We start from the raw sequence: 23952 nt of genomic DNA, 5'->3' as shown, positions 1-23952 counted from the left end.
TTCTGCCCTGGGTTTGTGCCTTTTAGCTGCATAAGATGAATCTCCTAATAGATCAGTGACACTCACCTGACTTCGGGTAGGTGGAAATGAGAAGGTCATCTGGCCTCGCCTGGAAGGATTCCACCTGGGCCCATTCTTCAACAATACTCCAGAATAGGGGAACACCACAGACCATTTCTAATTTCCTCCTTAACACACTTTCATTATTTTCCATTCTGGAAACGCTGGGCTAAAGGAAGAGAAAAGCATGTAAATGGAAGTGATTTGCTTCCATTAAAAAGTGCTGGGAGACCCTCTCTTCCACTTAGCATTTATTTTGCACAGTGGAGTTTGGGAGACTTGTCAATATTAAATTGCTAGTGATAACCAGAGCAACATTCATGCTTGTGTAATAGTTTTAGGGCTTGTGTGCAATGTTGAATGTAGCCACTAGAGGGTGACATGGCAAAATAGACTTGAGCCTATCCACTGGAAGAGAGCAGCACTATTTACATATTCATTGGGCCAGATCCCCAGCTGGTTTAATTTGGCATAAAGTCAATGGGGCTCTACTGTACACTACTGAAGAGCTGGTCCATAAAGTCCTGAATGTTAAAAGAGTTCTATCCTAATTCTCAGCAGCAGAAATAGCCATGCTCTCAGTTGAAGGAAGAAACAAGTTGAGAGTAGTGGGGAGAGGAGGAAAAAATGAAGCAAACCGTAGAATTTTGAACCGATGGCAAACATTATTGAGAAGGCAGGAAGGACAGCACTCAGAGCACTACAGCAAATGACTATAATGGGAACCAACATTTTGATTCTAGCCAGAACATTAATGGGAATTTCTGCATGCTCCAAGAAGAAAAACAACAATAACAATACCTAACATTTTCATTTATAAAAGGCCAGATTCTGCCACCCACTCAACATGAGTTAGAGGGTCAGATTGTGATCCCTTATCCTTAGCAATATATACCTAAATCTTTATTTGAATGAATTGTCTCTGTTTAGATCCTATAAAATAGCCTAAGTTACTACATATAGCCCAGACTTGTACATTTGCACTTTTTTAAAACACAGCTTGATTGTGTCTAATTTTCAGAACAAATTTTGTATTATGAGAGCTATGATACTGGCCAGTTATTCCCACATACAATACAAATACATTAAAGACTTTCAGGCACTCAGATCCTATGGAAATGTTGTGGGGCATATAAGTCTGATTGACAGATAAATAGACAGGTAGATTGGATATTTGAAATCTTCACAAAACTTCATGAACCGTGATAGAAATGCTTATTTTTAAGATTAGATCTTCAGCTGGTGTTAGTTAGTGTAAGTGCTGATTTAAACCAGCTGAGGATGTGGGCCTTGTACTCTTTTTCCTAGATAAAAAATAATGCAAAAATCAACCCCCTGACTCAGAGATGAACAGCTGGGTGTGTGTCATTAAGCTAGCTGCAGGTCATGCTGCACTATATGACAATGGTTTTACTTAAGGTGTATTGGAAGAGGCATCCATTATGTAAATAGAAAGATTATCACTGCAGATATATATAGTAGAGAACAAAATTGTCAGACACATAGATGAACATAACTTGTTGGGGGAAGAGTCAACATGGCTTTTGTAAAGGGAAATCATGCCTCACCAATCTACTAGAATTCTTTGAGGGGGTCAACAAGCATGTGGACAAGGGGGATCCAGTTGATATAGTGTACTTAGATTTTCAGAAAGCCTTTGACAAGGTCCCTCACCAAAGGCTCTTAAGCAAAGTAAGCTGTCATGGGATAAAAGGGAAGGTCCTCTCCTAAGTTCTCTCTAAGCTGCGTGGCCATGCAGCAGGCTACCAAGAGCCGCACAGGTGGGGAGAGGTGCCCCTCCCCTGGCCCAGCCCAGCCTTGCCCTGCCCAGCCTTGCTCAGCCAGAGCTGCTGCAGCCGGGGAGAAGCGTCCCTCCCCTGGCCCAGCCTAGCTGAAGCTGCCATGGCCAGGTCCGGGTCACATGGAGTGGAGAAGAATTAAAACTCCAAGACAAGCAGCGGCGACCCCTGCCCATTGTGCTTCAGCCAACTCATCTGGTGGGTTTAATGAGCAGCTGTGAGTTAGCGGGAGGTGCCCAAGCTGCCGCCCCAACACCCAGCTGCACATCTTGGGATGGAGTGCCACGCTGCCCTGGGCCCCCCCGTGGCCTCTGCCCCCCAGCCTGTCGGGCCTGCCCCCCAGCCTTGCGAGCTAGCCAGTGGGATCAGGGAGGCAAAGGCTGATCCCGTGTGTGGCCCATAGGGCGCATGTAACCACGCGTGGGCTCGGCCATGTGTGCAATTCCAGTGGCTGATGCTGCCAAGGGTGGTTTTACCCCTCCTGTGGGAGCTGGGAAGCTTGAACCCACCCACGAGCACCTCACCCAGGGGGCACAGGGGGCAGGAAGGCAGAGCCCCACCCCACCCCATGCAAAGTTGCCCACTTGGCCAGCACCCTGTGAAGCTGGAGGTGCCCACAGTGGTGTGAGGAGTCTGTGTCGGGGGGCGCCCCCCGGGCAGCCCCTTACCCTGAACTTTGCTGGGCTGGAGGGGCCGCGGAGAGCGGAGCTGCTTGGGACCGTGGGCTGGGACAGCGGTGCTATTTCCCCAGCCCTGCACAGAGAGGCACCCCAGCCCAGCCCTACCGGAGCTGCTGTGACCAGGGAGAAGCCCCTCCCCCAGCCCAAGCTGCTGCAGTGAGAGAGAGCTAAGGGGTCCTTTCTCCCCACTGCAGCCCTGGGACAGCTTGCACCCCAAACCCCGCATCCTCGGCCCCACCCCAGAGCCTTCATCCCCAGCTGTAGCCCTCACCCCCATTAGGGGTATGGAATGGCTTCCGTATGAGAAGAGATTAAAAAGACTGGGAATTCTTAGCATGGAAAAGAGACAACTAAGGAGGGATATGATGGAGGTCTATAAAATCATGGCTGGTGTGGAGAAAGTAAATAAGGAGTGTTATTTACTCCTTCTCATAATACAAGAATTAGGGGTCACCAAATGAAATTAATAGGCAGCAGGTTTAAAACAAACAAAAGGAAGTATTTTTTCACACAATGCACAGTCAACCTGTGGAACTCCTTGCCAGAGGATGTTGTGAAGGCCAAGGGTTCAAAAAAGAACTAGGTAAGTTCGTGGAGGACAGGTCCATAAATGGCTATTAGCCAGGATGGGCAGGGATGGCATCCTTAGCCTCCGTTTGCCAGGAGCTGGGAATGGACGATGGGATGGATCATTTGATGATTCCCTGTTCTGTTCATTCCCTTTGGGGCACCTGGCATTGGCCACTGTCGGAAGACAGGATATTGGGCTAGATGGACCTTTGGTCTGACCCAGTATGGCCACTCTTATGTTCTTAAACTGAATATGCATAGACATTTCTGTGGAAACCACTTCTTTTTTAGTGGAAGTTTCATGTAGATTTTAAAATTGTTGTTGCCAGGTGAATCCAACTTACCTCATTCTGGAATAAATCATTTTATGAGAGGTCATTAAACCTGGGCGGTGTCTTGCATGCAAGAGACTAGCTCTCTCTCAAAATAATGGGCTACAATCTCTAACCACCAGAGCATGAGAATGTTCTAGTTTCTGTAGTTCTAAAGCAGACCTTTCACCGAATATGAGGGCTTATCTATATTAGCAAACATCACCAGTATATGGGAATCAATTTTAAATTATTTTATTACATCAGTGCAAACTCCTAGTGCAAACACATTTAAACTACTTTAAACCATGTTTATACTGGTTCTCTGAATTCAGTAAAATAATCAGATCAAGCTAAACTGCTTTAAAGATGATTTAAACCAGTTTAACTGCATGTATATTAAAAGTTTGCATTGGTGTAAATTGATTAGGTTACATAAGAGCAAAATACCATGCGGAGATGTGCCCTCTATGCAGGGCCGGCTCCAGCATTTCTACAGCCCCGAGCAAAAAAAAAAAAAAAAAGCCGCGATCGGCGGTGGCAGCTTAGTGGCAGGTCCTTCGCTCCTAGAGGGAGTGAGGGACCTGTCACCCCCGAATTGCCGCAGGTGCCACCCCTCTGTCTTGGCCGCCCCAAGCACCTGCTTGTTATGCTAGTGCCTGGAGCCAACCCTGCCTCTAGGTACCTGTCTTTTATCCCTTTCACTCTAGCTAACTGATTAACCACCCAAAACAAAGCACAAATTGAGGGGATAGGTGGTTCTGTTATGCCCAGACGTCTCAGTGATGCCAATAAGAAAAGACATTTTAAAAGGGGTGGGAGAAGTTGGCACATATCAACATTTATTCTTCCATTTAGAGCAGCACTCTGCAGCCAATACTGGTGTCAAGGCTGCTTCCCCACTTTGAACTTTAGGGTACAAATGTGGGGGCCTGCATGAAAACTTCTAAGCTTAACTACCAGCTTAGATCTAGTCGCTGCCACGACTCCCAAAGCTAATTCCCTTCCCTGGGTAGCCTTGAGAGACTCTTCACCAATGCCCTGGTGAATACAGATCCAAACCCCTTGGATCTTAAAACAAGGAAAAATCAATCAGGTTCTTAAAAAGAAGGCTTTTAATTAAAGAAAAAGGTAAAAATCATCTCTGTAAAATCAGGATGGAAAATAACTTTACAGGTAATCAAACTTAAAGAGCTCAGATGACCCCCCCTCTAGCCTTAGGTTCAAAGTACAGCAAACAGAGATAAACACTCTAGCAAAAGGTACATTTACAAGTTGAGAAAACAAAGATAAACTAACATGCCTCGCCTGGCTGTTTACTTACAAGTTTGAAATATGAGAGACTTGTTCAGAAAGATTTGGAGAACCTGGATTGATGTCTGGTCCCTCTCAGTCCCAAGAGCGAACAACTTCCCAAACAAAGAGCACAAACAAAAGCCTTCCCCCCACCCTCCCAAGATTTGAAAGTATCTTGTCCCCTTATTGGTCCTTTGGGTCAGGTGACAGCCAGGTTACCTGAGCTACTTAACCCTTTACAGGTAAAAGGATTTTGGAGTCTCTGGCCAGGAGGGATTTTATAGTACTGTACACAGGAGAGCTGTTACCCTTCCCTTTATAGTTATGACACGCCCCCCCAAATCACAGATAGTGTTGGACAGCTGGTTCCACACTGGCTGTGATTTCTTCCTGGAGCTCTAGGAGAAAACAGAGTTAATAAGACACATGTACCTTTAGACATACTACTGATTATATAAAAACTAACAATATGTTCCACATTCCAAGAACAATTTTTAACCAGTTGATTCTGGGAAACTTTCCCGGGAGAGTGCATCAGCCACTTTGTTAGAAGCCCCTGAAATGTGTTGTATTTCAAAATCAAAATCTTGGAGAGCTAAATTCCACCAAAGAAGTTTTTTGTTATTCCCCTTGGCAGTATGAAGCCACTGTAGCGCAGCATGGTCTGTTTGTAGTTGGAAACGCCGTCCCCAAATATATGGGCGTAGCTTTTCCAGCGCGTACACAATGGCGTAGCATTCCTTTTCGCTGATTGACCAGTGGCTTTCCCTCTCAGACAGTTTCTTGCTGAGAAACACGACAGGATGGAATTCTTGATCCGGTCCTTCCTGCATTAAAACTGCTCCCACGCCCCGCTCGGACGCATCTGTGGTTACTAGGAATGGTTTGTCAAAGTCTGGAGCCCTTAGCACAGGGTCAGACATGAGTGTCGCCTTAAGCTGGTTAAAGGCCTTTTGACACTCATCAGTCTACTGAACTGCAATTGGCTGTTTCTTTCTGGTTAGGTCTGTTAGCGGGGCGGCGATTTGGCTGTAGTGTGGTACAAATCGCCTATAATATCCGGCCAAGCCTAAGAAGGATTGGACCTGTTTCTTTGATTTTGGAACCAGCCACTTTTGGATAGCATCCACTTTGGCCTGTAGGGGATTTATAGTTCCTTGACCCACCTGGTGCCCCAGGTAAGTCACTCTGTTTTGGCCTATTTGACACTTTTTAGCCTTAACAGTTAGTCCTGCCTGCCGGATGCGCTCGAAGACGTTTTCCAGGTGCTCCAGGTGTTCTGTCCATGAATCAGAAAAAATGGCCACATCATCGAGGTAGGCAACTGCAGATTCTCCCAATCCCACTAGGAGACCATCTACAAGTCTTTGGAAGGTGGCGGGTGCATTTCGCAACCCGAAAGGGAGTACATTGAATTCATACACCCCTGCCTGGGTGACGAAGGCTGACCTTTCCTTAGCGGGTTCATCTAGTGGTACTTGCCAGTACCCTTTGGTTAAGTCTAAAGTAGAGATGAATTGGGCATGTCCCAATTTCTCCAATAGCTCATCTGTGCGTGGCATTGGATAGTTGTCAGGACGAGTTACAGCATTTAGCTTACGGTAGTCCACGCAAAAGCGTATTTCCCCATCTGGTTTGGGAACTAGAACCACTGGAGATGCCCATGCACTACTAGAGGGGCGGATTATACCCATCTGTAGCATGTCCTGGATCTCCCTTTGTATAGCAGTTTGGGCATGAGGTGACTCCCAGTAGGGTGGGGTTCTAATTGGGTGAGCATTACCTGTGTCAATGGAGTGGTATGCCCGTTCGGTCCGTCCTGGAGTGGCTGAGAAAATTGGTGCAAAGCTTGTGCACAGCTCCTTGATCTGCTGTCGCTGCAGACATCCAAGGGTCGCGGAGAGGTTCACCTCTTCCACGCCACCATCCCTTTTTCCTTCGTAGTAGACACCTTCAGGACACTCCGCGTCATCCGTTTCCTGGGCTGTAAACTGGCAAACGTTTAATTCTCTGGAATAAAAGGGCTTAAGAGAATTAACATGGTATACCTTAGGCTTTATGTTGGAGGTGGGGGAGGCTATGAGATAGTTAACAGCTCCTAGGCACTCCTGGACCGTGAATGGTCCTTCCCACGACGCTTCCATTTTATGGGCCTGGAGCGCCTTTAAGACCATGACTTGGTCTCCTACTTTGAAGGACCATTCTCTAAAATGTTTATCATACCAGGCCTTTTGCTCTTCCTGAGCATCCTTTAGGTTTTCTTTAGCAAGGGCTAAAGAGTGTCGGAGGGTGTTTTGTAGGTTGCTTACAAAGTCTAGAATGTTAGTTCCTGGAGAAGGCATAAACCCCTCCCACTGCTGCTTCACCAACTGTAATGGCCCCTTAACCTCGCGGCCATATACAAGTTCAAATGGTGAAAACCCTAAACTGGGATGCGGTACAGCCCTGTAGGCAAAAAGCAACTGCTGCAACACTAGGTCCCAAACATTGGAGTGTTCATTTACGAATTTACGTATCATGGCCCCCAAAGTTCCATTAAACCTCTCCACCAGGCCATTGGTTTGATGGTGGTAAGGGGTGGCAACCAAGTGATTCACCCCATGAGTTTCCCACAGGTTTTTCATGGTCCCTGCCAGGAAATTAGTTCCCGAATCGGTAAGGATGTCAGAGGGCCAACCTACCCTAGCAAAAATGTCTGCTAATGCCTGGCACACACTTTTAGCCCTGGTGTTGCTTAAGGGTACTGCTTCCGGCCATCGGGTAGCAAAATCCATGAAAGTGAGTATGTACTGCTTCCCTCTGGGGGTCTTCTTTGGGAAAGGACCCAGAATATCCAGAGCTACTCGCTGAAATGGGACCTCAATTATGGGTAGTGGTTGGAGAGGGGCTTTAACCTGATCTTGGGGCTTTCCCACTCGTTGGCACACCTCACAAGACCGGACATAATTAGCAACATCCTTGCCCATTCCCTCACAGTGGAAGGACTTCCCCAACCGGTCTTTGGTTCTGTTCACCCCAGAATGGCCACTGGGATGATCATGGGCTAAGCTCAAGAGCTTTACCCGATACTTAGTGGGAACTACCAACTGTCTTTGAGGATGCCAGTCTTCCTGGTGCCCACCAGAAAGAGTCTCCTTGTATAAAAGTCCTTGTTCTACAATAAACCGGGATCGGTTAGAATTGCTGAGTGGCGGTGGGGTGCTCCATGCTGCCGCCCAAGCTTTCTGAAGGCTGTCATCTGCTTCCTGCTCGGCCTGGAACTGTTCCCTTGATGCTGGAGACATCAGTTCCTCCTTGGACTGTGGACTTGGGCTTGGTCCCTCTGGAAGCGATGCAGGTGCTGGGGCTGTTTCCGTTGACTGTGAACCGCTGTCCGCTGGTGCACTATGTTGTATTTCAGGCTCTGGCTGAGCCTCTTGGGTAGGGTTATCTGCTGCTTCTGCCAGTTCAGGCTCGCTAGTGCCCTCTGGCGTTGGAGGTGTAGACGGGTTTGCAAGCGCTGGACTCAGTGCTGGCAATGGTTCTGGTGCTGGTTGCATTGCCAATTCCAGTTCTGGGACTGGCTTTGGCTGGGTCTCTGGGATTGGATCCACTACGGCTGTTGCAGTCGTTGGCAGGGGACCCGGTTCCACCACCTTTGTCTGGGTCTCCGGTAACACAGACGGGGCCCTGGTGGACGGCTCAGGAACAGGGATGGGGGTGCAAGCTTGCTTAGCCTGGCTGCGGGTGACTATTCCCACCCTCTTGGCTAGCTTCACATGGTTGGCCAAGTCTTCCCCCAGCAGCATGGGGATGGGATAATTGTCATAGACTGCAAAAGTCCACATTCCTGACCAGCCCTTGTACTGGACATGCAACTTGTCTGTAGGCAAGGTTACAGACTGTGACATGAAGGGTTGAATTGTCACTGGAATCTCTGGGTTGATGAGTTTGGGGTCCACTAGGGATTGGTGGATAGTTGACACTTATGCCCCAGTGTCCCTCCAAGCGATAACCTTCTTTCCGCCCACTCTCAAGGTTTCCCTTCGCTCCGAGGGTATGAGAGAGGCATCTGGGTCTGGGGATCTTTGGTGTGATTGTGGTGTAATGAACTGTAATCGGTTGGGGTTCTTGGGGCAATAAGCCTTTATATGTCCCAGTTCATTACATTTAAAACATCGCCCTGCTAAGGTATCACCGGGGTGATGTTGGTTGGTGGAGACTGGTGTGGTGGGGTGAGAAGGCGTCTGGGGTTTCCCTTGGGATGTGGGTGGGGCCTTGGGTTGTCCCCGGTGGTAAGGTTTGGTTTCGGGTTGCCCCTTCTGATATTCACTCCAGCTGCTACTAGTTTTTTTCTTTTCTGCCACCTCCACCCATTTGGCTCCAATCTCCCCCGCCTCGGTTACAGTTTTGGGCTTCCCATCTAGGATGTACCTTTCTATTTCCTCAGGAACACCCTCTAAAAACTGCTCCATTTGCATTAGGAAGGGCAACTCTTCCGTAGATTTAACATTTGCTCCTGATATCCAGGCATCCCAATTTTTCCCAATGTGGTAGGCATGTAGGGTAAATGACACATCGGGTTTCCACCTTAGGGCTCTGAACCGCCGACTGGCATGCTCGGGTGTTAGCCCCATTCTGATTCTGGCCTTGTTTTTAAAAAGTTCATAACTGTTCATGTGTTCCTTAGGCATTTCAGCCGCCACCTCTGCTAAGGGTCCACTGAGCTGCGGCCTCAGCTCTACCATGTACTGGTCTGTAGTGATGCTGTATCCAAGGCAGGCCCTTTCAAAATTTTCTAAGAAGGCCTCAGTATCATCGCCTGCCTTGTAGGTGGGGAATTTTCTGGGATGGGAAGGGGTACCTGGAGAGGATTGTTAGGATTGGCTGGTATAACCGGCCTAGCCCGTGCTAATTCCAGTTCATGCTTCATCTCTTTTTCTCTCAGCTCCATAGCTCTCTTGTGGGCCTCCTCTTTGGCTTTCTCTTCTCTTTCTCTCTGCTCCATCTCTTTTTCTTTCAGTTCCATAGCTGCCACCACTCCCAAAGCTAATTCCCTTCCCTGGGTAGCCTTGAGAGACTCTTCACCAAAGCCCTGGTGAATACAGATCCAAACCCCTTGAATCTTAAAACAAGGAGAAATTAACCATCCCCCCTCCTTCCTCCCACCAACTCCTTGTGGATCAAGATCCAACCCCCTTGGATCTAAAAACAAGGAAAAATCAATCAGGTTCTTAAAAAGAAGGCTTTTAATTAAAGAAAAAGGTAAAAATCATCTCTGTAAAATCAGGATGGAAAATAACTTTACAGGTAATCAAACTTAAAGAGTTCAGAGGACCCCCCCTCTAGCCTTAGGTTCAAAGTACAGCAAACAGAGATAAACACTCTAGCAAAAGGTACATTTACAAGTTGAGAAAACAAAGATAAACTAACATGCCTTTCCTGGCTGTTTACTTACAAGTTTGAAATATGAGAGACTTGTTCAGAAAGATTTGGAGAACCTGGATTGATGTCTGGTCCCTCTCAGTCCCAAGAGCGAACAACTTCCCAAACAAAGAGCACAAACAAAAGCCTTCCCTTCTCTCCCTATTTCCCCCCCCCCCCCCAAGATTTGAAAGTATCTTGTCCCCTTATTGGTCCTTTGGGTCAGGTGTCAGCCAGGTTACCTGAGCTTCTTAACCCTTTACAGGTAAAAGGATTTTGGAGTCTCTGGCCAGGAGGGATTTTATAGTACTGTTCACAGGAGAGCTGTTACCCTTCCCTTTATAGTTATGACATGGGAATAAGCAACTATAGATTTTATACAAATTTCATCTGCCTGGCTTTTGAAAATAAAAAGTTACTTTCTGCGTCGGAGGTTTTAAACCAGCAGGGATCATTATGATCATCTAATCTGACTAGCTGCATTACACAGGCCTGAGAATTTCACCCAGCGATTCCTCATCCATCCCAATAACTGATTTTGGGAGCCTCTCTCAGCACTGTACAAAAGACCTAGTGAGCCACTGTGGCAGCACCCTGCATACAGAAAATCAGAACACATAATACAAAGAGCATTGAAAAAGTACTGCACCTGAGTTTATTGACTGTCTATTCAGCCCAGTAATACTCAGCAGTGTCTTAAGATGTTTCAGTAATTCGAGGAGTTTCTAGTTTCCTTGATAACACTGTTGTTTACTTTGTGGTATAGGAGGTCATGCGAGACTAGCAAACTCCAGACACTGACGTTAATAGCTCTGAAAAGATTGTTGCTGCTGCAAGTTTTCATTAACCCATATTTGTGCCATATTTGCCCAATAATCTATCACATCACCCACTGTTATGCGGTCATCCTATACTGATGAGTATGCCTGTAAATAAACCATGTAAGGAAAGGCCCTACCATCATTCCCTTGCACATGAGCTTATGCTGCCATGAGAATTGAATAGTTTTCTCTCTGTTTTTGCTTTAAAATCTCAGACTTAACATTGCACTGACATAGATTGTCCCCTCTGGCATTAATAGCCACGACAGGAGAATGTTTACTGAAAATCCTCATGAAGATGAACCCAAATTGCCCCATTGAGGGAGCAGGGTTGCCACCTCCCAGACCTTTGGATTCCACAAGATTCACCTTGATCCTGGGTGGATCTGCAAGAGGCCACGGCCATCTGTACAAAGGCTCCACCTTCCTTCTCTTGTTTGTTGGACACCCGAACCCCCTGCCAGTGCCGTTGGATTCCCCCGGTGGCTGTGGAAGTTCCCAGGTTCCTGGGACAAGGGCAGCCAACATAAGTCAATATGGCCTGGAACTGTATTAATTTTTTCAGGCATCTTCTGTGGGGTTGGAGGGTGGCCGATATGCATCTCCCTGATTCTACTCCATCCCTCTCCTCCTGCAGTGTGGATCTTAGAGCCTGCAGTGAGCCCTCTGCAGTCTAGGAAGTGCAGGGGGATGGTGCCAGAGAGGATCTGGAGCTCCAGTTACATGTGGAGGAGGGGAGATGCACACACCGGATCTCCATGCAGCTCTCAGCAGGGGTGATTCTTACACTAGTCCTACTGGATGTGTTAGGCAGTGGAAGAGTTAACTGAGCTTACGGTTGTTTGGAAACCACAGGTGCCTATGTTAGCCTTGATTGGGAAAACAGCCAATCTGCAGCTGCCATCCTGTCATGATTGTGTCCCCCTTAGGGCTTAGCTCTTTTATAATGCATATTGGCCAAGGCCCTACTTAACTTGTGATTTTGCAGAAATTGGAGATTCCGCAATATTAGGCTTCCACCACAATTTTGACAGTGGGAGCCCCCGCTGTCAGCCCCACGTTCCCGCTCTCAGCCCCAGGCCCCTGCTCTCAGCCCCGGGTGGCCGATAGTGGAAAATGGCGGAAAAGTAATAATGGACTTTATTATTGCAAATAATAAGGTAATTACTTGTCCACCATTTTCCATGGCTTGTCTGCAAGTGAGCTGCAATTTTTTGACAATCATCCCACAATTCAAGTAGGGCCTTAGTAATGGCATTTTATTTAGTTAATTCTTAAACAGAGGAGGGTGAACTCTTGCCGTGAATTGTTTTTCAGCCCTAGCTGGCCTTTTTCTGTTTGGAAGTGAGTCATGAGAAGACTTTGGTTTTTACAAATGTGCTTATTATCATTATTACAGTTCTTCCTATGAGCCTCAACTGAGACTGGGGCCCTATGGTTTTAGGTACTGTACGAACAAACAGCCTCTGCTGTGAGAGCTGACAGTCTAAACAGACAGCGGATGGAGAAAGGATGGTGAACTGAGACACGGAGAGAGTAAGTGATGGGCTGACCTTGGGCAAATCACTTTACCGCTCCGTGCCTCAGTTTCCCCATCTGTGTAATAGGGATAAAAATGCTGACCTCTTTTGTAAAGTGCTTTGAAATCTGCTGATGGAAAGCTGTTGCAGAGCTGGGACATGAAGCCGGGTCTCCTGAGTTTCAGTCCAGTGCCTTATCCACAAGAACATGCTGCTTCTCAAATGTGTGTGTTTGTGGAACACTTTGTGTGAACATCTCTTGGACTAGAGGCAATTTGCAAACTAGGTTTGTTACGTACGTTCACTATTCTCAGTCATCCCCGTGTGACTGGTCCAATGCCGTCAGCAGCCCTAACAGCAGCCTCTGCCAGCAAAGCTTTGCCCTCATACCTATGTTCTTTTGCTAGTGGGGGGCGGATCACAGTAAACTGCTGTCCGGAGAGAGTTTTTTATTGCCAAAATGAGTGGGAAAAGCAGGAAGGCAGAGCGACTCCCAGTGTGTCAAGAGAATGAGGTGCAGCTTTATGCAGTGAGATTGGAGTATCTGGAAGAGCGTGTTGATCTGCAGAGGAATGTGCACATCATGGTTTTTCTGACAGAGAAGATGATGGCACTAGTGCAATCCCCTGGGAGAAGAGGGAGGAGCAGGAGGGCTCCAACAGCCAAGAACAAGGCATGGTGAAGGAGAGGGAATTTTTGACCACTAATCACATGATGGATGAAGAGGGGGGGAAAACAGGTACTCAATAAGAAGTTGAACAAGTAACATCCCTGTGACGCTATCCAAGGATGCCCAGAGTTGTGAGGCCCCTCGCTGCCGCCTGCCCTTGGTGTGAGGAAGCATTGTCTGTGCCTGCTGGGGGTCAACTCCCCAACGACATTGGCCACGGGCAACACAAGCCCTTTCTGGTAGGTAGGCCTTGCAGGCCCTGCTGTCTCCCTACAAGTTAGCAATCAGCACACTCCAGCTCTTCAACCCTCTGAACCTCTTCCTGAGTGTCCACCTCTGGTCCACTGGACACTAGTAGTATCCACAGATTTGCTGCTTCCAAAGGAATAGTACCCCCAGCTTATCAGTTTCACCTCAGATCCCCACTCCACTTAACACCCAGCACTGACACATGTTTATAGTCAAATAAAGTAAAAGTTTATTTAACACAGCCTCGAGATACAAAGGGGGAGGGATAGCTCAGTGGTTTGAGCATTAGCCTGCTAAACCCAGGGTGGTGATTTCAATCCTTAAGGGGGCCATTTAGAGATCTGGGGCAAAAAAAATCTGTCAGGGGGTACTTGGTCCTGCTGTGAAGGCAGGGGACTGGACTGGACTAGACTCAACTCAAGGTCCCTTCCAGTTCTATGAGATAGGTATATCTCATATAAGTGATAGCAAGTAGGAATATTGGAAACAGATGGTCATGTCCATAACATGCATTCTAGACTTAATTAACAAAATACTCTGATGTCTTGTAGAGTATCGCTCACCCACAATCTTTACAGAATTTCACAGCCAGGCTGGCTGTGACCCTTTCATAAGACAAACACAGTTAGCTTGCTTCCTTGATGAAGGAGTCTCTGGGTTTCCTTATATACCCCAACAATCCTCTGTCTTTAGTCAGAAACAGGACACCCCCTGCTGTTTGTTGTATCCTGTGAATTTCCTCTCTGGTAGTTTTCATAATCTTTTCTACTGCCTGGGGCTCAGTATGAAAACAGACCCAACATTGCCATGAATTGCAGGCCTGACACACATATGACCAATCAGGGAAATAGGCATCTGGTACCACTTGCCTGAAAGGAACATGTCTGAGTTATGTCACCTCCTGGTGACCTGCTTTAACTTTAAGACCGTAGGAACATAATTTTCAGTATAGATACTTAACTGCTTAAATATGATCTGTACACACCTTTTGCAGTGATTGTGTTAACCAGTGGGCTAGTGGCTCTCGGTAGAGACCTCACATGCCCTCTTTGGTGAACTATTTTGCCTACATCTGACCCAGGAATTCCTGTAAAAAAAACCTATGCACTCCTGTGCCCTCTGCCAGCTGGCATACAGAGGTCTCTGGGTCACAAGTCCCTTAATTCAAAATCCTCATTTCAGCTCCATTGACTGTATCATAAACTAAACACAACACAATAATTCCTCTAAAGGCTGCTTTTGACTGGCTTTTATTAAAGCTTGTCAGCTCATTGGAACTGCCCATTAACTGATAACAAATCTACATCACTATAAACCCTACTCACTGATCCAAAGTTAAGGACCCCTTGTGCCGTAAAGCTGGGGAACTTACTGTGTATTCAGTTTGGTTGTTGTTGGCTTTTTCGTTGATCAGAGGCTAGGATCCCTTCTGGGCTCTAGCAGTTTTCGTCCTTCAGTTGCTGTTTTCTAAGATCAGCTGCGCTCCTTTCTCTTCCCCAGTGTTATGTTACAGGATTTGCCTTTTGAGAGGCGGAGTCTGGCTTCCTGGATTTTCTTTCCAGGAAGTGGATTTTTTAGTGGAGATCAAAAGATTTTTTTCAAAAACAAGGTTAGAATTCAGAGTACAAAGCTGGATGTGTGATCAACTTGGAAGCCTGAAGGCCAGGGCTGGCTCCAGGGTTTTGGCCGCCCCAAACAGCCAAAAAAAAAAAAAGCCGTGATTGCAATCGCGATCTGCGGCGGCAATTCGGCGGAAGGTCCTTCGCTCTGAGCCGGAGTGAGGGACCGACCGCCGAATTGCCGCCGAATAGCTGGATGTGCCGCCCCTCTCCGGAGTGACCGCCCCAAGCACCTGCTTGCCAAGCTGATGCCTGGATCCGGCCCTGCTGAAGGCAAAAGCTACCTGAGTGCCAGAGCTACTGCTCAGAAAGGGATCCCAGCCTCCCATCAACTTATTAAAAGCCTACAACTAAACTGCCCCTCAGTTCTTCAGCTTCGCAATACAATGGGGATTCTGAACATTAACTCAGTGACTGGCAGTTAGTAACAAACTTTGTTCTCTATTAAAGGGATAATTTTTAAGGTGATCATTATACCATAGAATAAGAAGGAAAGTCTCAAGAATAGGATCGAAATGGACAATAGTTCAAAAAGAGAGACAAGGTGGGGGAGGTAATATATTTTATTGGACCAACTTCTTCTGTTAGTGAGAGAGACAAGCTTTTGAGATTATATAGAGCTCTTCTTCGGGTCTCACCTTTCTGTAAGCTCAAAAGCTCGTCTCTCTCACCAATAGAAGTTGGTCCAGTAAAAGATGTTATCTCACCGACCGTGCATCTCTAATACCCCGGGACCAACATGGCTACAACAACACTGCATACAAAAATGGTTTCCAAAGGCACTTGGCAATTGTATAAGTTCGTATAACCAAGAGACATGATGAATATCTATTTTCAAAGCGGAGTTACTGTACTTTGTTAATGCTTGCATTGAGAGGGCAATGAGGAATTAGATTAATATTTAGCTTTTACTAAGCGCATCCACAGGTCTCAAAGTGCCTTACAAAAGAGGGTGAGTGGGTGGGATTTTCAAAAGTGCCTAAGAAGTACACGTCATATTGACGTTCAGCGGGACGTGCTCCTAAGTCACTTCAGTGCTTTTAATGATAAGCTCCAGCACTCTACTCTATTTGTATATAGGTATCTGAGCACCTTGCAGCAGTGCATTAAGCATCCCCATCCCCATGGTACAGCAGGGAAAAACTGAGACAAAAGGTGGGATTTTGCAGCTGGGATGAGGAGGTGCCAAGGTAGCTTAAAACTGTTTCAGGAGCCATAGTGGCCCCTGGCGTAAGTCAGAGTAGCTCTAATTTATGGCAGCAGCACAAAAATCTCATCAACAGAACAGTTATGAGACTTGGCTAAGGTTACACAGCAGGTCATTGTCAGAGTGGAGGTCACTTTACTCCCAGTCCAGTGCTCTAGCCACTGGACCTCACTGCTGCCACGCATGTTCTTCTAATTATTAACCATTTTACTACATTGTGCGGAGCCTTTTTTAAAAATCAGCATCACATTAGCTATCCTGCAATCATCTGGTACACAGGCTGATTTAAGTAAACCATAGTTAGTAGTTCTGCAATTTATTTGAGTTCCTTCAGAACTCTTGAGTGAATGCCCTCTGGTCCTGGTGATTTATTACTGTTTAATTTATCAATTTGTTCTGAAACCTCTTCTACTGACACCTCAATCAACAGTTCCTCAGATTTGTCACCTAAAAAGAACGGCTCAGATGTGGGGATCTCCCCCTCATCCTCTTCGGTGAAAACCAATTCAAAAATTAATTTAGCTTCTCTGCCAGAGCCTTGTCATCTCTGAGTGCTCCTTTAGCAACACAATCATCCAGTGGATCCACTGACTGTTTGGCAGGATTTCTGCTTCTGATGTACTTTTTTTGCTGTTAGTTTTTGTGTACTTAGCTAGTTGCTCTTCAAATTCTTTCTTGGTCTGTTATATCATACATTTACACTTGACTTGCCTGAGTTTATGCTTCTTTCTAGTTTCCTCACTAGGACTTAACTTCCCATTTTTAAAGGATACCTTTTAGCCTCTAATCATCTCTTTTATTCAGCTGCTTACGCATGGTGGAATTTTTTGGGTCCTTTTACTGCCTCAGTTATGGTGCTTTTACATAGTCTCCATTCAGTTTGCAGGCATTTCACTCTTGTAACGGTTCCTTTTAACTGCCGTCTAACTAGCTTCCTCATTTTTGTGTAGTTACCTGTTTTGAAGTTAAATGCTATTGTGGTGGGTTTCTTTGGCCTTTCTCCCCCTCCAAGAATGTTAAATTTAATTACATCATTGTCGCTATTACTGAGATGTTCAGCTATATTTACCTCTTGGCCATATTCTGTGCTCCATTTAGGATTAAAATCAAGAATTACCTCTCCCCTTGAGGGTTCCAGGACAAGCTGAACCAAGACGCAGTCATTTAATGTGTCTAGAAATTTTACCTCTGCATCCGTTTTTGAGAGGACATGTACCCAGTCAATATGAGGACAATTGAAATCCCCCATTATTATTGGGTTTTCTGTCTTCATAGCCTCTCTAAACTCCTTCAAAGTCACCATCACCTTCCTGGTCAGGTGGTCGGTATCATATTCCTACTGCTATACTCTGATTATTCAAAATGAAATTTCTATCCATAGCGATTCTATGGTTCAGTTTAATTCATTTTAGATTTTTACTTTACTTGACTATGCTGTCTTTCACATATAGTGCCACTCCCCCACCAGCTCTGTCATTCCTATATATTTTGTACCCTCGTATTATCGCAAATCCACTGATTATCCTCATTACACCAAGTTTTCATGATGCCTATTATATCAATATCCTCATTTAAGGCCAGGCACTCTAGTTCACCCATTTTAGTATTTAGACAGCTAGCATTTGTCTGATGAACCATAGGGAAGCCTTTTCTTCATATCTCCATTTGGCATCTGAATGTCGAGCCTTTCATCTGCTCTTTATAATGTGCATCAAATATCTCATTCTGAGCCACGGTGAAGTAATTCTTCCAGTCTCCTGACATCCCTGATGGGAAGAAAACAAAAGAAGGGCTAGTTTATTCTCCCCTTCTGGGCTCCTGCCCCACTTCTGAGGTTCTGTTTCTGTTATCTTCTTTCCCAAAGATACTCCAAAAGGCCCTAGCATAGCACTGTGGTTCTAGTGCTATTCAGACAGAATTCTAAGTCAGGTTTTTGGTGTTCTCTTTGCCTAGATGCTTAACAGGAACAAAGGAGAAAATGTAGCAGATCAAAAGGCTGCATGAGACTTTCAAGTTAAGCAAGTTAAGGTTAGAAGCAGCGGGAAACATTTATTTGAGGGGCCAGTCCTTTGAGGTTGATGGGGGTCACACAAACTTTACATTGTCCTCACTGCTGGGGACTGTGTGTGTGTCGTGAGCAGAGGGGTCCTAAGGAACATCTCTTCACACCAGTCATGCATCTCAGGAGGTATGATTAATGCACGTACATTTTCCAAACTTCCGAGTGATCTTGGATGCTCAACTTGAGACACCTTTAAGGGTCCCCAATTTTCAGAAAATGCTCAGTACCTGCCTTCGAAAACTCAAACCCTTAAAAGGGGTCTCAGGCTGGTCACCCAAAAGTACCAGGAACTTTGGAAAACCTAGGCCAGTGTCTATTTTTCCTTCTCAAGAGAGAAGAGGACCTTTGTATCCAAACAATTGTTTTTAAGATGCATGCAAGAAACACCAACAGTAATTAGCACTGTTGAACTGTCAATGGATATTGTGTGGACTCCCAAATTGAGGACACTGACATCTGTGATCTCTTCCTGCAGGCCACAGTCACATATTAACTCAGGTCCAGGAATGGCAAATCATTAATATTATTTGGATTGCACCTGAAGTCCCCCACTGGGGTACGTACCGCACGCTGACATAGTATGAGACAAACTGTGCCCGGAGGAGTTTATAGTGTAAACCAGGGGTAGGCAACCTATGGCATGCGTGCCAAAGGCGGCACGTGAGCTGATTTTTCAGTGGCACTCACACTGCCCGGGTCCTGGCCACCGGTCCAGGGGGCTCTGCATTTTAATTTAATTTTAAATGAAGCTTCTTAAAAAATTTAAAAATGTTATTTACTTTACATACAACAATAGTTTAGTTATATATTATAGACTTATAGAAAGAGACCTTCTGAAAACGTTAACATGTATTACTGGCACGTGAAACCTTAAATTAGAGTGAATAAATGAAGATTCAACACACCACTTCTGAAAGGTTGCCGACCCCTGGTGTAAACAAACAAGGGCACGTCCTTCTGGATATCCCCATTTTGCAGATGGCAAAAGTGAGGCACATGGAAATCAAGGCCCACCTCCTCAAAGATATTTAGGCTCCTAATATCCATTGATTTCAGGGCCTCAGCGACTTGCCCAATGCCACAAAGCGAGTCAATATCAGAGCAGGAAACAGAACCCAAATTTCCTGAAGCCCCAGTTAGTGCCAAAACCACAAGATCAGTCATGCTCTCCAGAGTGCTACACCAGGATCTGCATGCTAGAAACTAAACAGGAGAACCTTCCTTATGGTAATTTATCTGAGCTGGGCCTTCCATATGCAGCTCCACCATTAACAGGGCTTGGCTCACAGAGAAAAACACTGACCCTGGGAATTTCCCTTTCTGTGAAAGTGGAATCAGGAGCTAGTAAGAATTGTAGAAAAACTGTTCCTGCTGTTATCTTACTGGCCTTTCCTGTAAGCCTCTTACCTTTCCTCATGAATGGAGACACACTGTGGTCCATAGCCCAGGTTGGCATCATTTCATAGTTAGCAGTAGGATTCTTCTTCATCTCCTGGAAGGAGGTATGGTGGAGGATTTTATTCACCACTTCCTCCTTCAGGTCCTTTCCCAGAAACTGGAGCACCTTCTCTATTTCACGCTTTGGATCCTGCAGAGAGACAGGCAGACAGACTCTCAGGTGGTGAGACACGATGAAGGATAATATGCTACTGAGGAGAAGTTTTCCCAGCCACTCCTGGACGTGTTGGTAGAATGTGACACATCTTTCTTGTATTCATTTGGGACCTAATGCAGAGACCAGTGGGTTGTGAAGCAGGCCTCTGATGAGCAAAGAGCAGCTCTTTTAATGAGTGATGCATCATAATAACCAATGATTTCTAGAGCCCAGAAAAACTTTTGAAAAAAAGGCTCAGCAAAGGGTTGCTATCCTGTACAACTAACTTTAAACACTCCATTTACCAAGTGGGCTGCTACCAGGGCCGGCTCGAACATCTTTGCTGCCCCAAGCAAAAAAAAAAAAAAAAAGCGCCGCCCCACAAAACCAAAACCAACCCTCCCGAGCGCCGCCCCGCCGAACCAAAAACAACCCTCCCGAGCGCCGCCCCGCCGAACCAAAAACAACCCCCGCCGAGCGCCGCCCCGCCGAACCAAAAACAACCCCCGCCGAGCGCCGCCCCGCCGAACCAAAAACAACCCCCGCCGAGCGCCGCCCCGCCGAACCAAAAACAACCCCCGCCGAGCGCCGCCCCGCCGAACCAAAAACAACCCTCCCGAGCGCCGCCCCGCCGAACCAAAAACAACCCCCACCGAGCGCCGCCCCGCCGAACCAAAAACAACCCCCACCGAGCGCCGCCCCGCCGAACCAAAAACAACCCTCCCGAGCGCCGCCCCGCCGAACCAAAAACAACCCCCGCCGAGCGCCGCCCCGCCGAACCAAAAACAACCCCCGCCGAGCGCCGCCCCGCCGAACCAAAAACAACCCTCCCGAGCGCCGCCCCGCCGAACCAAAAACAACCCCCGCCGAGCGCCGCCCCGCCGAACCAAAAACAACCCCCGCCGAGCGCCGCCCCGCCGAACCAAAAACAACCCCCGCCGAGCGCCGCCCCGCCGAACCAAAAACAACCCCCGCCGAGCGCCGCCCCGCCGAACCAAAAACAACCCCCGCCGAGCGCCGCCCCGCCGAACCAAAAACAACCCTCCCGAGCGCCGCCCCGCCGAACCAAAAACAACCCCCGCCGAGCGCCGCCCCGCCGAACCAAAAACAACCCCCGCCGAGCGCCGCCCCGCCGAACCAAAAACAACCCTCCCGAGCGCCGCCCCGCCGAACCAAAAACAACCCTCCCGAGCGCCGCCCCGCCGAACCAAAAACAACCCCCGCCGAGCGCCGCCCCGCCGAACCAAAAACAACCCCCGCCGAGCGCCGCCCCGCCGAACCAAAAGCAACCCCCGCCGAGCGCCGCCCCGCCGAACCAAAAACAACCCTCCCGAGCGCCGCCCCGCCGAACCAAAAACAACCCCCGCCGAGCGCCGCCCCGCCGAACCAAAAACAACCCCCGCCGAGCGCCGCCCCGCCGAACCAAAAACAACCCCCGCCGAGCGCCGCCCCGCCGAACCAAAAACAACCCCCGCCGAGCGCCGCCCCGCCGAACCAAAAACAACCCTCCCGAGCACCGCCCCGCCGAACCAAAAACAACCCCCGCCGAGCGCCGCCCCGCCGAACCAAAAACAACCCCCGCCGAGCGCCGCCCCGCCGAACCAAAAACAACTCTCCCGAGCGCCGCCCCGCCGAACCAAAAACAACCCCCGCCGAGCGCCGCCCCGCCGAACCAAAAACAACCCCCGCCGAGCGCCGCCCCGCCGAACCAAAAACAACCCCCGCCGAGCGCCGCCCCGCCGAACCAAAAACAACCCTCCCGAGCACCGCCCTGCCGAACCAAAAACAACCCCCGCCGAGCGCCGCCCCGCCGAACCAAAAACAACCCCCGCCGAGCGCCGCCCCGCCGAACCAAAAACAACCCTCCCGAGCGCCGCCCCGCCGAACCAAAAACAACCCCCGCCGAGCGCCGCCCCGCCGAACCAAAAACAACCCTCCCGAGCGCCGCCCCGCCGAACCAAAAACAACCCCCGCCGAGCGCCGCCCCGCCGAACCAAAAACAACCCCCGCCGAGCGCCGCCCCGCCGAACCAAAAACAACCCTCCCGAGCACCGCCCCGCCGAACCAAAAACAACCCCCGCCGAGCGCCGCCCCGCCGAACCAAAAACAACCCCCGCCGAGCGCCGCCCCGCCGAACCAAAAACAACCCTCCTGAGCGCCGCCCCGCCGAACCAAAAACAACCCTCCCGAGCGCCGCCCCGCCGAACCAAAAACAACCCCCGCCGAGCGCCGCCCCGCCGAACCAAAAACAACCCCCGCCGAGCGCCGCCCCGCCGAACCAAAAACAACCCTCCCGAGCGCCGCCCCGCCGAACCAAAAACAACCCCCGCCGAGCGCCGCCCCGCCGAACCAAAAACAACCCCCGCCGAGCGCCGCCCCGCCGAACCAAAAACAACCCTCCCGAGCACCGCCCCGCCGAACCAAAAACAACCCCCGCCGAGCGCCGCCCCGCCGAACCAAAAACAACCCCCGCCGAGCGCCGCCCCGCCGAACCAAAAACAACCCTCCTGAGCGCCGCCCCGCCGAACCAAAAACAACCCTCCCGAGCGCCGCCCCGCCGAACCAAAAACAACCCTCCCGAGCGCCGCCCCGCCGAACCAAAAACAACCCCCGCCGAGCGCCGCCCCGCCGAACCAAAAACAACCCCCGCCGAGCGCCGCCCCGCCGAACCAAAAACAACCCTCCCGAGCACCGCCCCGCCGAACCAAAAACAACCCCCGCCGAGCGCCGCCCCGCCGAACCAAAAACAACCCCCGCCGAGCGCCGCCCCGCCGAACCAAAAACAACCCTCCTGAGCGCCGCCCCGCCGAACCAAAAACAACCCTCCCGAGCGCCGCCCCGCCGAACCAAAAACAACCCTCCCGAGCGCCGCCCCGCCGAACCAAAAACAACCCCCGCCGAGCGCCGCCCCGCCGAACCAAAAACAACCCCCGCCGAGCGCCGCCCCGCCGAACCAAAAACAACCCCCGCCGAGCGCCGCCCCGCCGAACCAAAAACAACCCCCGCCGAGCGCCACCCCGCCGAACCAAAAACAACCCCCACCGAGCGCCGCCCCGCCGAACCAAAAACAACCCTCCCGAGCACCGCCCCGCCGAACCAAAAACAACCCCCGCCGAGCGCCGCCCCGCCGAACCAAAAACAACCCCCGCCGAGCGCCGCCCCGCCGAACCAAAAACAACCCTCCCGAGCGCCGCCCCGCCGAACCAAAAACAACCCCCGCCGAGCGCCGCCCCGCCGAACCAAAAACAACCCCCCCGCCCGAGCACCGCTTCACCGAACCAAAAAAAAAAACCCCTGAGCGCCGCCGCCCCTTGCAAGGTGCCGCCCCAAGCACGTGCATGGTCGGCTGGTGTCTGGAGCCGGCCCTGGTTGCTACATACGGTACTAATGCATTCTAGAAGCAGAGGGTATAAGTTCATAGAATCACTGAAGAGAGGAGGGGCAGGGGAAAAAAGTCAGGAGCCCATTGTAAATATTAAAAGTAAGTTGCTTTAATTTGAGATCTCACAAAAAGGGCATGAATTAAGCTTGTAAAGTTCTAGCACTGATAGTCATATGAACTAGCCTCCCCTTTTAAAGGCAGAGGCAGAAGCTAGCTGAAACCTTTAAACAAAATTCTCACCAGTCCTAAACTCTAACTTCAGCCAAACTGTAGCTCAGCTGTACAATCTCATGGATCCAACCCTTACTGGTTTTAGACAATCAGCCACCTCTACATACTTTTCTATTCTTTTGAGTGGGCCTGTATTCCCCCTTTTAAAACACCTTTCCATCTTGCTTTCTGTAGCCAGGAGGAAAAAGGGGCCCCTCACCAACAAACCACCCCAAATCCAAAACAACCAAAGTTAGAACAAACCAACCAGGTAATATTAATCAGTTTCCTGCTCTTCAATGAGATGCTGCAGTGTGGCCTTCCCTGAAATGCTGCAGTCCTAGCACCAGAGGGTGCTGTGGAAAGGTATAAATAGCAGCCCTTGGAAACCCCCTGCCTCATATGACCTTAAGTGGAGTCTAGCAGCCCATGGCTAGTATGGTAGCTGCTTCTGGTTCCAGTGAGAACTCAACCCAACCCCCTTGCCTTAAGGTAAGAA

At 48.9% G+C, this 23952-nt stretch overlaps 2 protein-coding genes across 4 annotated transcripts in view; both read right to left on the bottom strand.

Moving 5' to 3' along the window:
- The window catches only part of LOC128837928 (sulfotransferase 1 family member D1-like), a 26983-nt gene extending 9164 nt beyond the window's left edge, over positions 1-17819 (bottom strand). The window contains exons 1-2 of one of the 3 annotated variants that reach the window (XM_054029626.1): positions 14752-17819; positions 67-229 (exon numbers count right to left, since the gene is read on the bottom strand). In XM_054029626.1, the coding sequence (XP_053885601.1) occupies positions 67-214 (148 nt within the window). In that variant the 5' untranslated portion in view covers positions 215-229; positions 14752-17819. Of the gene's footprint in view, positions 1-66; positions 230-4744; positions 4855-6499; positions 6604-14751 lie in introns of those variants that run through there. The other 2 variants (XM_054029629.1, XM_054029628.1) reach the window with 2 other exon arrangements.
- LOC128837929 (sulfotransferase 1 family member D1-like) overlaps positions 13585-23952 on the bottom strand; it is a 22759-nt gene continuing 12391 nt past the window's right edge. The window contains exons 7-8 of the mRNA XM_054029630.1: positions 19675-19855; positions 13585-17971 (exon numbers count right to left, since the gene is read on the bottom strand). Of these exons, the coding sequence (XP_053885605.1) occupies positions 17859-17971; positions 19675-19855 (294 nt within the window). The 3' untranslated portion in view covers positions 13585-17858. The remainder of the gene's footprint in view (positions 17972-19674; positions 19856-23952) is intronic.

This window comes from Malaclemys terrapin, chromosome 5 (assembly GCF_027887155.1).
Source record: "Malaclemys terrapin pileata isolate rMalTer1 chromosome 5, rMalTer1.hap1, whole genome shotgun sequence".
Taxonomy (NCBI): Eukaryota; Metazoa; Chordata; order Testudines; family Emydidae; genus Malaclemys; species Malaclemys terrapin.
Note: the sequence above shows the minus strand (reverse complement) of the source record. Positions and strands in the feature narration are given on the sequence as shown.